This window comes from Falco punctatus, assembly GCF_963210335.1.
Source record: "Falco punctatus genome assembly, chromosome: 5".
Classification (NCBI taxonomy): Eukaryota; Metazoa; Chordata; class Aves; order Falconiformes; family Falconidae; genus Falco; species Falco punctatus.
This window is the reverse complement of record NC_137584.1, coordinates 61,213,567-61,227,837: the sequence shown is the minus strand read 5'-3', so window position 1 is coordinate 61,227,837 and position 14,271 is coordinate 61,213,567. Positions and strand designations below refer to the sequence as shown.

The 14,271-nt window shown below is 47.2% G+C and overlaps 1 protein-coding gene across 2 annotated transcripts in view; it reads right to left on the bottom strand.

Moving 5' to 3' along the window:
- The window catches only part of MAN1A1 (mannosidase alpha class 1A member 1), a 152,016-nt gene extending 138,272 nt beyond the window's left edge, over nt 1–13,744 (bottom strand). Inside the window, exon 1 of one of the 2 annotated variants that reach the window (XM_080389075.1) lies at nt 12,835–13,744. In XM_080389075.1, coding sequence (XP_080245201.1) covers nt 12,835–13,434 — 600 coding nt within the window. In that variant the 5' untranslated portion in view covers nt 13,435–13,744. Of the gene's footprint in view, nt 1–11,936; nt 12,197–12,834 lie in introns of those variants that run through there. The other variant, XM_080389076.1, reaches the window with a different exon arrangement.
- Between the last annotated feature and the right edge of the window lie 527 nt (nt 13,745–14,271).

Below are 14,271 nucleotides of genomic sequence, written 5' to 3'. Positions count from 1 at the left end.
GAAGGAACTGAGGGAGACAAGTAGCAAAGACCCTGGACTTCAGGGCAACAAGCTCCATTTGTTCAGGGACCTGATCTGTAAGATCCAACAGGAGAGTTCCCTGTTGGGCTAAGGTGCCCAGGAGACCTCACTGGTCTTCAGTGTCCCATGGCAGGAGCGCAGAGTGGCCGCAAACCTGAAGAAACCAGGGGAGCACACAGAGCAGGAGTGGGCAGGGGCTGTCCCGCAGCAGTACAGGGGGGCTGCCCAGGGGAGAGAAGGCCAAAGCTCAGCTGGAAGCTGCCACGGGACAGGAGAGAACTCTATGGGTACATCAGCAACAAAAGAAGGACCAAACAAAACAGGGACCCACTGCTCCACAGGTTCAGAAAAGTAGTCACAAAGGACATGAAAAGCCTCAACCGCTCGGTGCCTTTTTTGCTTTGGTCTTTACCAGCAAGGCACGCTCACGGGGCTTAAGTGGCAGGAGCCTGGGGAAAGGTGGCAGGCAAATGAAAACCAAGCTAGGAACAGAGCACTCTAAGCAAAATGGACACACACAAGTCCACGGGACAAGATGAGATGCCTCTGACAGTGCTGAGGGAGTTGGCTGACGTCATTGCAGGGGCTCTCTAGATCACCTCTGAAAGGCCATAGTAAGCAAAGGAGGACCCTGGTAACTGAGGAAGAAAGCAAGAAAACAGTGGAATATGCTTGTCCAGAAGACAGGGGAACTACAGGCCCATCAGCCTTATTCCAAACCCTGGGAAGAAAATGGAGAAAATCCTCCTTGATTCTATTTCCAGGAACATGAAGGACAGAAATACCTTTGTGAACAGCAAGCATAATTTCCCAAAGGCAAAATGTGCTCAGCCAACCCAGTTACTTGTGATGAAGCCACTGGCTCTGTGGATGAAGACAGAGCTGCAGACATCCTTTACCCTGACTTCAGCGCATTTTTTTGGTGCAGTCTGCCTTTGCACTACAGCAGCCAAAAAGGCATGATAGACTAGACAGCTGGTCAACGAGGTTGATGAAAAATGTGGCTGGACTGACAAGCTCAAGACTGCAGTTAACAGGTCAAAGTCTAACTAGCGTCTAGCTATGAGTGACATTTCTCTGGGCTTAATCTGAACAACAGAGCAGAACACACTCACCCAGCTTCACGGATAATACCGAACTCCAGCAATCATGAAGCTGGAGAGTAAGGCTCCCATCTGAAGGACCTCAACAGGCTGGAGGAGTGAACTGACAAGCCTTGTGGAGCCAAATAAAAACAAATGCAAAAATTTTATACCTAATGTGGGATAATCCCCTTCCACAGTACATGATGGGAACTTAGAGGCTAGAAAACAGCTTTGCAACAGATGTCCTGGGGGGTCCTGATGAACAACCTGTAGAACACAAGTAAGCAAGGCATCCTTGCAGTGATGAAGGATAATTGTATAGTGGGCTGCACCACATTAGCAAGAGTGGTTGCTAGTGATGGGAAGCAATTAACACTTTCTATGCAACATTCCTGATGCTGCAGATGGGAGGCTGCTCCTGGTTTTCAGCTCCCTTGTACCAACTGGAGATTTAAAAGAAAAAAAAAAAAGGCGGAAAACACATGACATACAAGAAGAGATAGATGGTGATGGGTTTGTTCAGACTAGAGAAGATAACTTAATAACTTAGTGGGTGCCTACAGAGAAAAGATAGCCGAGCGCTTCCCAGTGGTGCACAATGAAAGGAGAAAAGGCAGTGTTCACCAGTTGGAGCAAGAGATATTTTAACTGGATAAAATAATAATTAAACAAACAAACAAAAACCTACAATAAGGGTCTTCAGACACTGGCATATGCTTGTCCAGAGGGGTTACGGAATCTCCCTCCACAGAGATTTTCCACACTTGAGTGCACAAGACTGAGCAACTGGATTTAATTTTGAAGTCAGCCCTGCTCTAAGCAAGAGATCAGGCCTCCAGAGGTCCACTGGTGAGTCTGAATCTCTCTCCCCCAACAACAAAATCCTGTGGTAAGCAGAAGGTTGGGAGGACTACAGTGTGCATAAATGCAGGACAGCCATGTCTCTGTAATACTTTCAGCTGATCAGGCTGCATATGAAAACCATTCAATGAAGTTTGAAAACTTTCTCACAGAGCATCTACTTTCTGCAAGGCTTAGATTTACATAATGAAAAAAATAAACTTGAACTAAACTGATTATTGAAGTACACCGATTTCTTTGCTCATCCTAATGTTCTGGATTTTGCTTGCAGCATATATATAATTACCTTTTCGATTTCAATGTTTATTTGTATAAAAATACACCAAACCCAAACAACTATGCCTTTCACTTTTTCAAGGTGTATATTCAGATCAGAGCTTGCCCCAACAAACTACATCTTCAGTTACAAACAGAATCTATTATTTAACAACTGCACAATATATTTGGCTCTTAAGTAAAACATATATATATAGAGAGATACAAATACATCTCTATCTCAATATATGAATACAGTGATTTTTTTAAAGAAACTGCATGAAGAGACTTATGGGCTTTTCTTTGGAAAGGTCACCTTTTAAAATGCCCTTCCTGATCCATGATGTCACTTCAGCCCTTGACAAGATCACACACATTTACATGAAGAGTCGGTTCAGGTTCAGTGCCATGTTTACTCTAGAGCTTTACAGAATAAGACATAAAAATACCAGTCAACTTGCAGTTTGTCTTTACATAGCATAGTTTTTCCCATGGTGATTCTTCAGACAATATCACCAAAACAAAGAAAGCAGCATGTGGCTTTGAACTATTATGACTTTTAAAATACGTAATATGTATAACTCTTCTCTCTCCAAATGGTAACTAGGTTTACTGTTGCATGATTGAGCGGGTGTCTGCATGTGTGTGTGTAAATCCATTGCTGCAAATGATTAAAATCTACTTCTCTTCTTTAAGCTTTAGTTTAAAGAATCCAGTATTATTATCTAGGTCCAACATAAAATTTAAAGTGCAATTCTCAAAATCACAGATGGGTGGAGAACTATAACCACAGTAACAAGCAACAGATTTCCCCACAGACAGCAGTATGGGCAAAGCTTTATCATTTGTATCACTCTTCAGTGCACCAACAGATGTCAGTGCTCAAAGGCAGTGAGAAAACTGACAGTGGAGTTAAAGACTGGATCTGCATTTGCCTGTGTTTATCAGTGAACAGTAAAATTACTGTCTCCTTAAGCCCTACACTTTGAAAGCAAAATGTTTTCTAGCTTGTTATTCTTTTACATCAGCTACTTCTTATTTCCTTGGAAAGAAAGCAGTCCCTGAACAAAAGAAATTTCGAAAGGCGAAGAGATGTTTATTATGCAGTGGACCAAGCAAAAGAAAAATAGGCAGATACTTTAAAAAAAATAACCTTACATTGGTCTGAATACTAATTAAAGCAGCAAGCCACACCGATCTAATGCCATTTTATTGTAATGTTTTAAAAGCACATATCGACTTTGAATAAATAATTAAAAAGAGGGATTATGTTGCCAAGCAGTAAGATCACCCCTATACAAGTCAGATGATGTAAAATTCTGGACAAAAGTATCAGTCTTTAAATGCCAGCAATATGTATCTTCACAGGAGAATTTCAAAGCTGCATGCTTTTACATTAAAATTGCAACTTCTGCTTCTGCCCAGCATCAAAGAAAAAAGTTGATTCTTCTGAAATAATTTTTAAGATGTGCACAGGAAGTCTTGTAATAGCCAGATGTTCCATAGTCATAAGCTCATTCGTTGCACAGAATCATTTTGGTCCTTTGCTCAATATTGCCTACCATCTCTTCCGATCTTTATGTATTTCCTTACCTTATTAGAGATTTGCATTTAAAAAAAAAAGGGGGGGGCAGGAGGGGGCAAGTTTCTTAGAAGCCAGACTTCCATTCCCTTGCTTTATTCCTAAGACAATTTAAAAGCCAAGGTACATATAGTTTCCAAGAGGGAGTGGGAGGACAAATGAAAGTACATTTTACACTTGTAGTTACCTTTGCATAAGAGACTGCATATCTCAGTGTTCCCACAAGGGCTGTGAATGTTTAACTTTTAACAGTTGTAAGAATGTAACAGCAGGTTATGTGCTCATCCAATCTGTTTGAAAAGCTTTTAAAATTAGAGGCACTGGAATGAGCAATACCTGTATCTTCATAAACACCAGCTATAAAATCCAATCAGCTTACTGCAGAGTTATAGCAAGTTGTCATATTATTTTGTACAATTATTTCTTGGTTACAACAGAGTTCAAACTGAAGATTTCAAGAAAAGATTTCTGCAGGAAAGGCAGAATTTTACTACCCTGCCTGCCTGCCTTCAAAACAGCACTGGACTAGAACATTTGATTCCAAGTATTGCTTAAAAAGCTTACAACTAGTGACCTGAACATAGAACCAGGGAGTCTCAGGTTTAGCCTCCCCCTGTAATAAACAGTGCGATTAATAGCAGTTTAGAGGCAAACCACAACTGCCCATGTGTAGCCGTGAACCAGGCTCCAAACCCCAGGTTTAAACTGATCCTAGTGAGCTGACATGCCCAGGCTAGAGATCTGCAGCATGGGTATGAGCAAAGACAGCCTTCACCCCCAGCACACCGTAACAGCTCCTGGTTTAGCGGTGAACCACTGAACAGGATCCAGGCAATCAAGCTCTGCTCTTAAACCTGTCACACTGTGCAAGTCACTAGACCCCTCTCAACACTGGAAAACCAAACTGCTGTCTCACAGTAGTAAAGTCTTCTGGATTCTGCAGGCAAGGCTGCCGAGCACTGCGATATGACAGTGGCTTAACTGCAATTCTGTAAAAGGTTTCATTTAATCTGGTTTGGGCAAGCATGCACTTTATTACTTACCAATTATGTTTTCATGACAGACTTGAAGACCTGACTATAAAAAGTCATGGAAAACAGAACAGCGATGCTTCTTAGAAGTATGTCACATGTTTAACAAAAACCCCAAAACACCAAACAAGAAGAGGAACAAAAAATGTTTTGTGGATAAAGACAATTTTCACACAAAAGAAGGAACTAGTATATTGAGTATCTGGTACATTGCCCACATTGCTTAATTCATAGGTCCACCTAAACAATTATTTTCTTCATTTGTAAAATGACAGTTCTAGAAATAACTTAGAAATAGACCAGTCTTTCAAAACTGAACATCTAAAACATGCCACATCTGAATAGTGGAGTTAGTTACCAAAAAAGCACAAAACCAGAGTGTTTCATCATCTCTGTACCATCTCAGCCGGCAGTTTATTGCCAGAGAAGTGCTGCACTGTTAGACAGCAGCAAACACTGAATCAAAGCCACTTTCCTGAAGTATAACTTACACTGCCAAATAAGTTAGGAAGAAACATTTTGTACTTGTAAATAAAGGAACTACTTGTTAAGATTTTATATTTAAGATGAAAACTGCAGAAATTTGCACCTACACTGGCTCCCCAGGCTAGAAAAAAAGAATAACCGAACCAAAGTTAACACTCGGTAATTCCTACAGCAGCATGTTTCAGATAGCTCTAAGAGAAGGTCTGTCCATCCAACAGCCATACAAGTGCTTCCGTCATGACATTAACTAACTTCCACATGAAGCGCTGTCTCCTGTCCCCATGATTTCCTTGTCATTAACATTCAAAGGAGCTATCAAAGCCTGGCTGTCACCACTCTTATTTTCCCCCTGAATAAGACATTTTTTGGCCTTAGTGGCAGATTTTAATGAACAGGTGGAAATTTTCTGCTTCAGTTTGTCCACAGCACAGAACTACAGCCTTAAGCAACTGTATTCACCAACATGATATACTTTATTTCTTTATATTACATGGCTGCCATAGGCTGCTACACTAACATCAAATACAAAATCATCACCATGAGAATATAACTTTTGCCAAAACTTAGGAGACATTCCATTTTAAGCTTTACCTCATGTCTTTACATCACCTTATTTAGCTTTCACAAAGAGTCCTGTGCATCTGGAATTTACGTTTTGCCTTTACATAAAATGTGCACGTGGGTTTTCAGTTAAAGAATTACTCATGTGCTTGTTTTTTTTGATATCCAGATGTTTTCCACTGCCTATTTAAAACCTTTTCATTTCCCCCACAATTCTGAGGATCTACTTACATAGGACATTCAGTTAGTTTTGGTAAATCTACCTGTTGAGAATGTAGACCAAGTCCTAATGTAAGAAAACTAAATATTCTTAGCTCACAGAAAACAGGTTGAAAAAAGGCTGAAAAAAACATGAACTAGCAATGGGAACACACCCTATTCCAGTCAAATATGCACTCAGCCACACACCGAGACATTGGTCATGAGATGGAGCAATGTTCAAATCAGACAGGTGTTTGCCTCTATGACAGAAACTTTGGGTCATTTGACTGAGAAGAGGCTGTCAGGTTCTCAAAAGACAACAAAAAGGCAAGTAAAGCAACTCACCTAAAACAATGTCCTCCCCTAAAAAGTCCTTAAGGGTTTCTAGCAGAAAGAATGTTAATTTGGCAAATACAGAAATAAGCATATCCTGTTTCATGTCTTGTGGACAAAAAGATGCCTCAGTCCCATCCTCCTCCACTTCAGTCTCCTTTCAAACACACTAGCTAAAGGGGGGTCCACTGCTCCCATGGTCATCACACCTCCACTAAGCCATTTTGGCTCCCTACCTCACCAGGCCATGAACCCAATAAAAGTGAAGGGAGCTTTCTGTCTGGTTGGCAAGCGAGAGATTCCTTAAGTCACTGAATCATACTCTCAGTAACTCATATGACACTTCTATGTGTCTTGCACTGCCATTATCCCTAAAGCAAGCAATTTAATTTACTCTTTTGTGACATTTTAGATGCCTTAAGATAACCCCTGCCACCTACAAGTGCCACTTCCTAACAGCACAAGTTCCCCAACAAACCCAGGGAAAACATCTGTGAGCCCCATGAGGGTGCCCTTAACTTAGGGGTATAAGGTACCTACCTACCCACCATATCTGATTCCCTGTATTTAGGCACTTAATTCACCTCCTTAGTGTCTTTTATAAAACCATTACAAAAAGAAAAGAGCTAAAAGAAATACAATAAACAATATTTATCAGGAAGGAAGGTACTGCAAAACACTCAAAAAGAACTAGTAGGTACAAAAATACTTAAGATTATAGGCAGATAAATAAAGCTTTGGGGGAAAACCAGCCAAGATTAATTTTAAACTCCTTCAACAAACTCAATGAGAGCAACAATGTCAGCATTAAGGTCACAAAGTACTTTAAGAAAACTTCTTTCAAAATGCATTGCATCATCAGCATGTTGCCAGGATTCATCACACTGCTTACTCATTACATGTCAACTCCTTTCCTTTCACCGTATCTTATTCCTGAAGAAATGCACCACCAGGGAACACAGCTTTTTCTGTTTGAAACCCAAACCACTCACTTTCAAAGCTACATTTTAACTCCTTCCCTCCCCCTCCCATGAAGGACCCCACAACCTCCCAGTAAATGCACTCTGAATTTCAGTCTACAGGAGCTGGGGCTTCAGTAATTCCTGCCACCGTGTCTCTTTTCCCCTTTTCTGTTCTGTGAAAGGGGGTTGGGAGGTAACAGTCTCCTGAAGCACAGCACTTCAGCCTGCTACAGAAGGTTATTACAGCAGATTGAAGTTTTGCTCTGCAAATGTCACATTGTAGAGTTTCAGTTTTAATGGAGGAGCTAGGCCAGAAGATCAGATGCCAGCTCCTAAAACAAAGCTACTCAAAGAGGTTTTGTACCTTTTTCATCCACGTGGTACTGTTCCCTCACCACAGCCAAAACTATCACCAAGTCCACCCTCCTATTAAGGCCTTCAACTCACCAAAACTACCTAACTTGTTTTGCTCTGGCAGTCTTCTGCTGGTTTAGTGAGCTGAAGCAGCTTATGGAGGACTACAGTGGAATTAACACAAAGTAGACAGTGGGAGAAGGCAGTCAAAAGCGTTAAGAAGAGACTCCCCCTCCTCTTCCGACAGCAACAAGTAGTAGCGAGCTCAGTTCATCTCATAAAAATCACCAAAAGGAAATAAATGTACCCCCAACCTGGCACTGGACCCTCCCAGGCAGCAGCACCAGCATACCAGACAGTGGCAAAGCAAGCAGTGAAAGCATGCAGGAAGGCACAAGGGGCCAACCACCCTTCTTCAGCAGCAACCCACCTCCTATAATTTCCCCGTCACTCCTGCTTGTTAACGGAGAGTTCTGATTATGCCCAAGTACTGCTATGTCAAGTGCATATTAGATCTCTGATTATTAGTACTTTATTTCCATGCTTAGAAGCTTTTTTTCCTTCAGATATTTCTGAACTTCCCTGCAACATTACTAAGACTTCTTAAACTGAACTGCATGAAAGCCACCACAGAAAACAATTAAACAAACAAAATGAATGCTGAGGAGTTCAGAAGCTCCAGAATTCACACTACCAATGCAACCTCAACTCAGCTCTTTATAGAAAGACAACATGAATTAATCTTCATGCTGTGACATTCGTTTTGCTAACTTTTGACCATTGCCCTGTTGAGTTCGAAGGACTAGTGCCCAGGAGTGACTGTAGAATCACAAATAAAATTCTCCTCTCCAAGACTTGTACTACATGACTGCAACAGTTCAGAGCTCTGCAAGTATTTGGAGCACTGCATGACCATGCTCTTCAGACATCGACTCGTTTACCAAGGAGGCTTTTATCCTGAAAACATGCCCAAACAGCTTCAAACAATGATGTGTACAGTTTCCAAGCTGGCTACCTTGTACAAGAAGCTGCATTAGTATGGTGCTCCACCAACACCAATACTTGCTGTTCAGCAGGATTAATTAGCCTGGGCACAACACCGCACTAATGTGATTATATTGCTTCTAGTATCTGAGCTACCTCATTCATCGTTTTCTATTCCTTTCCTCTGAAATAAAAGGAGTTCAGTTTTTGCTATTTTCTTAACACCTAAATAATTCAATTTTTTTGTTGTTGTTGTTAAGTGAGAAGAATGAGACTTGGAAGAGATTAAAGTCAGATTTCCCTAACTGAAACAGTGCATCTCCTGCCTCCATAACCTGTCCCTACTATTACCATTCTCCTCTATCATTATTACCATCTCTTCTTTTGTTCATTTCAAGCTGCCACTTTTTTCCAAACTGCCTATGCACTTGCAAGTCTTCCCTGGACATCAGAAATAATGATGTCCAGCCACAACCAAAAGGGACAAGACCAGAGACCAGAAGATTTTCAGCTTATTTGAGTGGAATGGAGTCATCATTGCCTTCCACTCCCCCTATTTTACAGATGGGGAACAGATGTCACAGGAGGTACTTGCTCAAAAGAGGGCCCATCTCTCAAATCAGTGAGTGGAAAAGCAGGCATATAAACCACAAACTCCTCATTCACAGTCTGGGGCTCCTATTAGGACACCAAAGCAGAGACCAGTGTACCAAGTACCCAGACTCTGCCCCAACTCACAGACACACCACAGCATCAGTGGAACTTCCCGAAGAACTCCAGTTCTGATAAAATACAAGTGGATTGGCATGCTCAAAAGCAGCTGTGCCTCTTTGCTCAAGCCTTCCTGAAGCATCTGACATGAGGAAGATGCTCAGAGCAGGCAACTAGGTCAGCCAGTAAAAAATTCAGCAATCACAAGCAACTGACAGCGGTTTTACAACAGGAAGTACTGGGCAAACCCCACTGCCAGCAGCACTGCCAGACCCTCTATCTTTGGAGTTTGCCTGTAACTCATCATCAGAAGAGAAACAGAGGAATATCGCAGCACCCGTTAGTGTCTCTGGCCCACATCCCCTACCCGTACAGGCACACCTGCGCACAGGCAGGCCCTGTGTGTGTAACACGGTGGGATGGTTATCACACAGACCTTGCAAGCAACCACATTGTTTTGATGGAGTGGAAGGCAAAGGCAGTGACAGCAACACTGTCTCTACTTCTCCATGTTTCCAGAAGTCTTTTACTTGCTCATTAAGTTTCTAGAAACCTATTTTTCTAGTCATTTGTCATAATGTGTTAGTTTCAATACTAAAAAAGGTTCAAGAATCTTTATATCCCCACCCCTTTTGAGTTTCACTTTTTTTTTTTTTTCCAAAAATACATGAGAGTATGTCCTAGAAAAAAAGTTTAAAATTCTATACTAAGACTTTGTTAAGAAATGCTATAAAGTCATGGCATTTTATTGTCTTGTGATTGCAAACCATGTTGTACTGGCTAGACTTCTAAACACTTATTTCAGTCTAGAATTTTAAACAGTAAATGAACAAAACATCTCTACGCTGTCTCCCCTCTCAGCTTTAAGTCAGCATGTTTATGAGACACAGCTCTTCCAGGACAGAAATGCAGGGAAGAACAACCTTATTTTTTGGCATTCTTTTCCTTTAAAGTAGCCTGCTTCCTTGTGCCAAAACATCCACAGGAGCAGTTTCAGATTTTGAGTTCTAGTTATATGACATAGATCATACAATGCAGGCGCAAATCCTAGGCTCAAATGAGTATGCAACTACCAGGCAAAAGGAGAGGAGCTTTAAGGGACAATTCCAGTGTCTGTGCATGTACAGCATAGCACAGAAGTTCATACTTTAAAAAGTTACAATTTAAAACTCTTTCTAAAAGGACTGCAGATTAGAATTCCAGCTTGACCTTAAAGCATCAACACAAAAAAGTAGACGAGAGCTTGCAAAGACAGAGAAAAAAGCAACATAAAGGCCAACACATGAAACTGTGAAGCAAGTTCAATGCAGCATAGGAAACATTTTACAATCAAGGAAAAAAACAAGCAAAAAAAAAGGTATTCTTCAAAAAAGGCAAATCAAACGAGTCAAGGTACCGCAAAAACACAAAAGTAATTAAGTAAACAACATGTTAAGGACACGTACTGAATCAGGAGGAAAGGAAACTCCCAGAAATAACACGTAGTATTGAGGGATTATACTGAGATTTGAAGGAAAAATAAAAAGCTGGAAACTAAGTGCAGTCTCTCTGTCATCTCCTACGCTTACACAGCTGAAAATCTGCTTTAGGGGTATTACTGTGTTGTTGGTGGCTCCTGTGTAGATGTGGAGAAGAAAGAAGAGCGATGGAATGTAAAGGAAGGAAGAAAAACTGAAGATACCGGGGTATGAATGCACATACACATACATATATACAAACATATGCACACATACTCATGTCTATCCATATACAATAAAAGATAACTTGGACTAGCTGGCACAGAGTGGGACCAGCAGAAGCAGCGGTATATTAAGTTTTATATTCTTCCTCATGCTTATTTACTTGTTGCAGCCTTCCACACTACAGAATCATGTAGATCATGTCCGGAGCCTCGTTACTTCTAAATACTTCTACACGGCAATTCCAGATAACTGGAGAAGGACTTTGCCGGTATTTCTAATTGTTCCATACGCCTCAGGGAGGCTGTGTGACTAAACCAGAAGACAACATAGCCTCTGTGCACTTCGAGAAGTGGTCTATACCTTACACTTCTGAGAGTTTCTCCCTTCAAAATACCTTTGTATTGGTATTTACTGCTTACAACCACTGCACAATTTGCTAAAACAGTTAAACTGATGCAAGGACTCCAGAGCACAGAACACATCTTGAGATTTGTGAGAGCTTATTAGCTGATGCGCCATGTGATGTCAGGGCACACTTTTCAGACCACTCCGTACGAACACACAATAAAAATAAATCAGTCCAAGTAAGGCTAACAATACTTCACAAACATAGAAATACTCCGTAGTTACAGTCTCGCTTATCTCTTTTCCACCACCACAGAACAGGAAACGTATGCTACTAATTAATTCATAAACCCTAATCTCTGCAGGAGGCTGAAACTGTCAGTTCGATAAATAAACAGACCAGTAATGACAGGAAGCTGGGCTGTATTATGAGGGAAATTCTGCCGGAGAGCCCGGTCAAGCTTTGCTCGCGACAGCCTTACCTATAGACAGTTTGGGGAATTTCTGAGGACGGACTTTGAAGCGGTGCCCGGACCGACCCAGCTGCACGAACCGACGGGAAGGCGGTTGAGGGGATCTGTCAAACGCACACAGCTCACGTGCTTCACCGCTACAACCGAAACGGACTGTATTTTGCCGAACACCCTCAACCCTTTAGGCAGCCGGTATCACAGCACAGCGAACCGCCGAATCGCGAGGCAGATCGCGACATCCCCGGAGCGCCGCACCGCAGCCGCGCCGCGCACTTGGGAGCGCGGGGGCTCGGGCAGCGCCGGGCGGCCCGGGCCAGCTCCGCCTCTGCCGCCGGCGCCGTGCGGTGCGGTGCGGGGAGAGCGCCGGCCCCGCTAGCTCCGCACCCCGCGCAGCCGCTCGCCGCGCACCCACCGGCGGCGGCCGAGCCCGGGATGCCCCACGGGGCGCGCAGGCGGGCCCGCGTCGCCGTGGGGCCATGGGGCGATGGGGCTCCCGGGCGCCGCCGTCCCTCCACGGTCCTCGGCCGGCCCGCTGCTGCCTCGGCGGCGCCCCGCAGCCTGCCGGCCCTCGCCGGGCTCTGCCTCCTCCCCGGGTTTCCGTGCAGCAGCGGGGGCAGCCCGGTAACGCCGCCGGCGCCGGCAGCGCGGGGTCCGCAGGCAGCGCTGGCTCCGCGGGCGCGCAGAACGCGCGGCGGGCTGCCCGGGTGCCACCGCCGGCGGGGAAGCCGAGCTGCTTGGCGGCGGGCGGGCGAGGGCCGGCCAGAAAGCCCCCTCCGCCGGGAGCTGGAGGAGGAGGAGGCGGCAGGAGAGTTCACGGCTGCCCCCCACCCCGCCGGCAGCGACCTGTTGCCCCACGCGGGGTTACCGAGGCGCGTCCCCGGGAGCGGGCCCGGCCGCTGGTACCCACCTCCTTGATTTTGGCCCTCCGCTGCCGGACGGCGGGGTCGGCGGGCTCCTGCCCCACGGCGCCGACGGGCTGGCGGAAGAGGCGCTGGGGCAGCCCGGGGGCGCCCGCCTCCTTCCTGCCGCGGGCGTCCTGCAGAAGTTTCTCCTTGTCCTGGCGAATGTCCCTGCGGATCTCCTCGGGCAGCTTCTGCAGCGTCTCCTTGGCCTCCCGCAGAGCCCGCTCGTGGTCCGCGCGGATCCGCTCCAGGCTGCCCGCCCCGCCCGCGGCCGCCGCCGCCGCTGCCGGCGCCGGGCCGCCTCCGGGCTGCGGCGGGGCGCGGGGCTGCCCGCCGGGCGGCGGCGGCGGCGGCTGCAGGGCGGCCGAGTGGAAGAAAACGCCGCTGAGGAGCTTGGAGGAGTCGGGCAGGAAGAAGATGGCCCCGAAGCAGAGGGTGATGAAGGCGCTGAACACCAGCAGCAGCACGAACTTCTCCGTCAGCCGGAACGCGCCGGGGCCCGCCGCCTTCCTGCCTCCGCCGGCCGCGCCGCCGCCCGCGGGGCCGCCCAGTGCCCCCGGCCCCGCCGCGCTACCGAAGAGCGGCAGCAGGCTGGCGGTGGGCATGACCCCCGCGCCGCCTCAGCACAGCGCAGCGCAGCGCGCCCCGCCGCCGCCGCGCAGGGACCGCACCACACCGCACCGGACCGGACGGCCGGGCTCGGCTCCGCCGCCGCCGCCTCCCCGCCTCGGCGGCAGAAAGTTTCCCCGGGCGGACACGGCAACTTTTCCCTTCCGCGCCGGCAGCGCTCGGCGTCTGCGGGGCGGGCGCTGTCAGCTCCAGCCCATGCCGCCTGGCCACCGCCGCCGCGGGTGCCGCTCCCCGCTCCGCCCGCGCGGAACTGCCGGGCAGTCGGGGGCGGGGCGGGGCGGCCGCCGGCCCAATGAAGGGGGGCGGGGCAAGGGCGGGGCGGGGCAAGGGCGGGGCGGGGCGCGGCCACCGCCTCTCTGCCGCCCTCCCGCGCTGCCCGGCGCCGCGGGCCCCGGGGGCCGGCCCGGCGGATCGCTGCTCGGGCGCCGCCTGCCCTGCGGGGGGGGGGGCCCGCCTGGCCGGGGCGGCGGGTGTTGCCGCTCCGTCCCCCGCGGGCGGCGGCGGCCCGAGGCGGGCGCGCGGCACCGGCACGTGCCGGCCGGCGGGCACGCGCACCCACGTGCGCACTTGTGCGCACACATACATAGGTGTCCCAGGTGAGCGTGCACTCGCAGGCGCGCCCGCACGCCCAGCGACACACATGCAGACACGCGTGTGCCCCCCACAGCGGCGCGCGGGGGCGCTTGCACGCTCACGGACACGCGCGCACACGCGTGTCCACACGCTCACACGTGCGCACAGGCCGGGTGAGCCGGCCCGGCGGCGGGCGGCGCTGGGCGCAGTGCCCTTCCCGCTGGTCTAGGAGGAGTCCT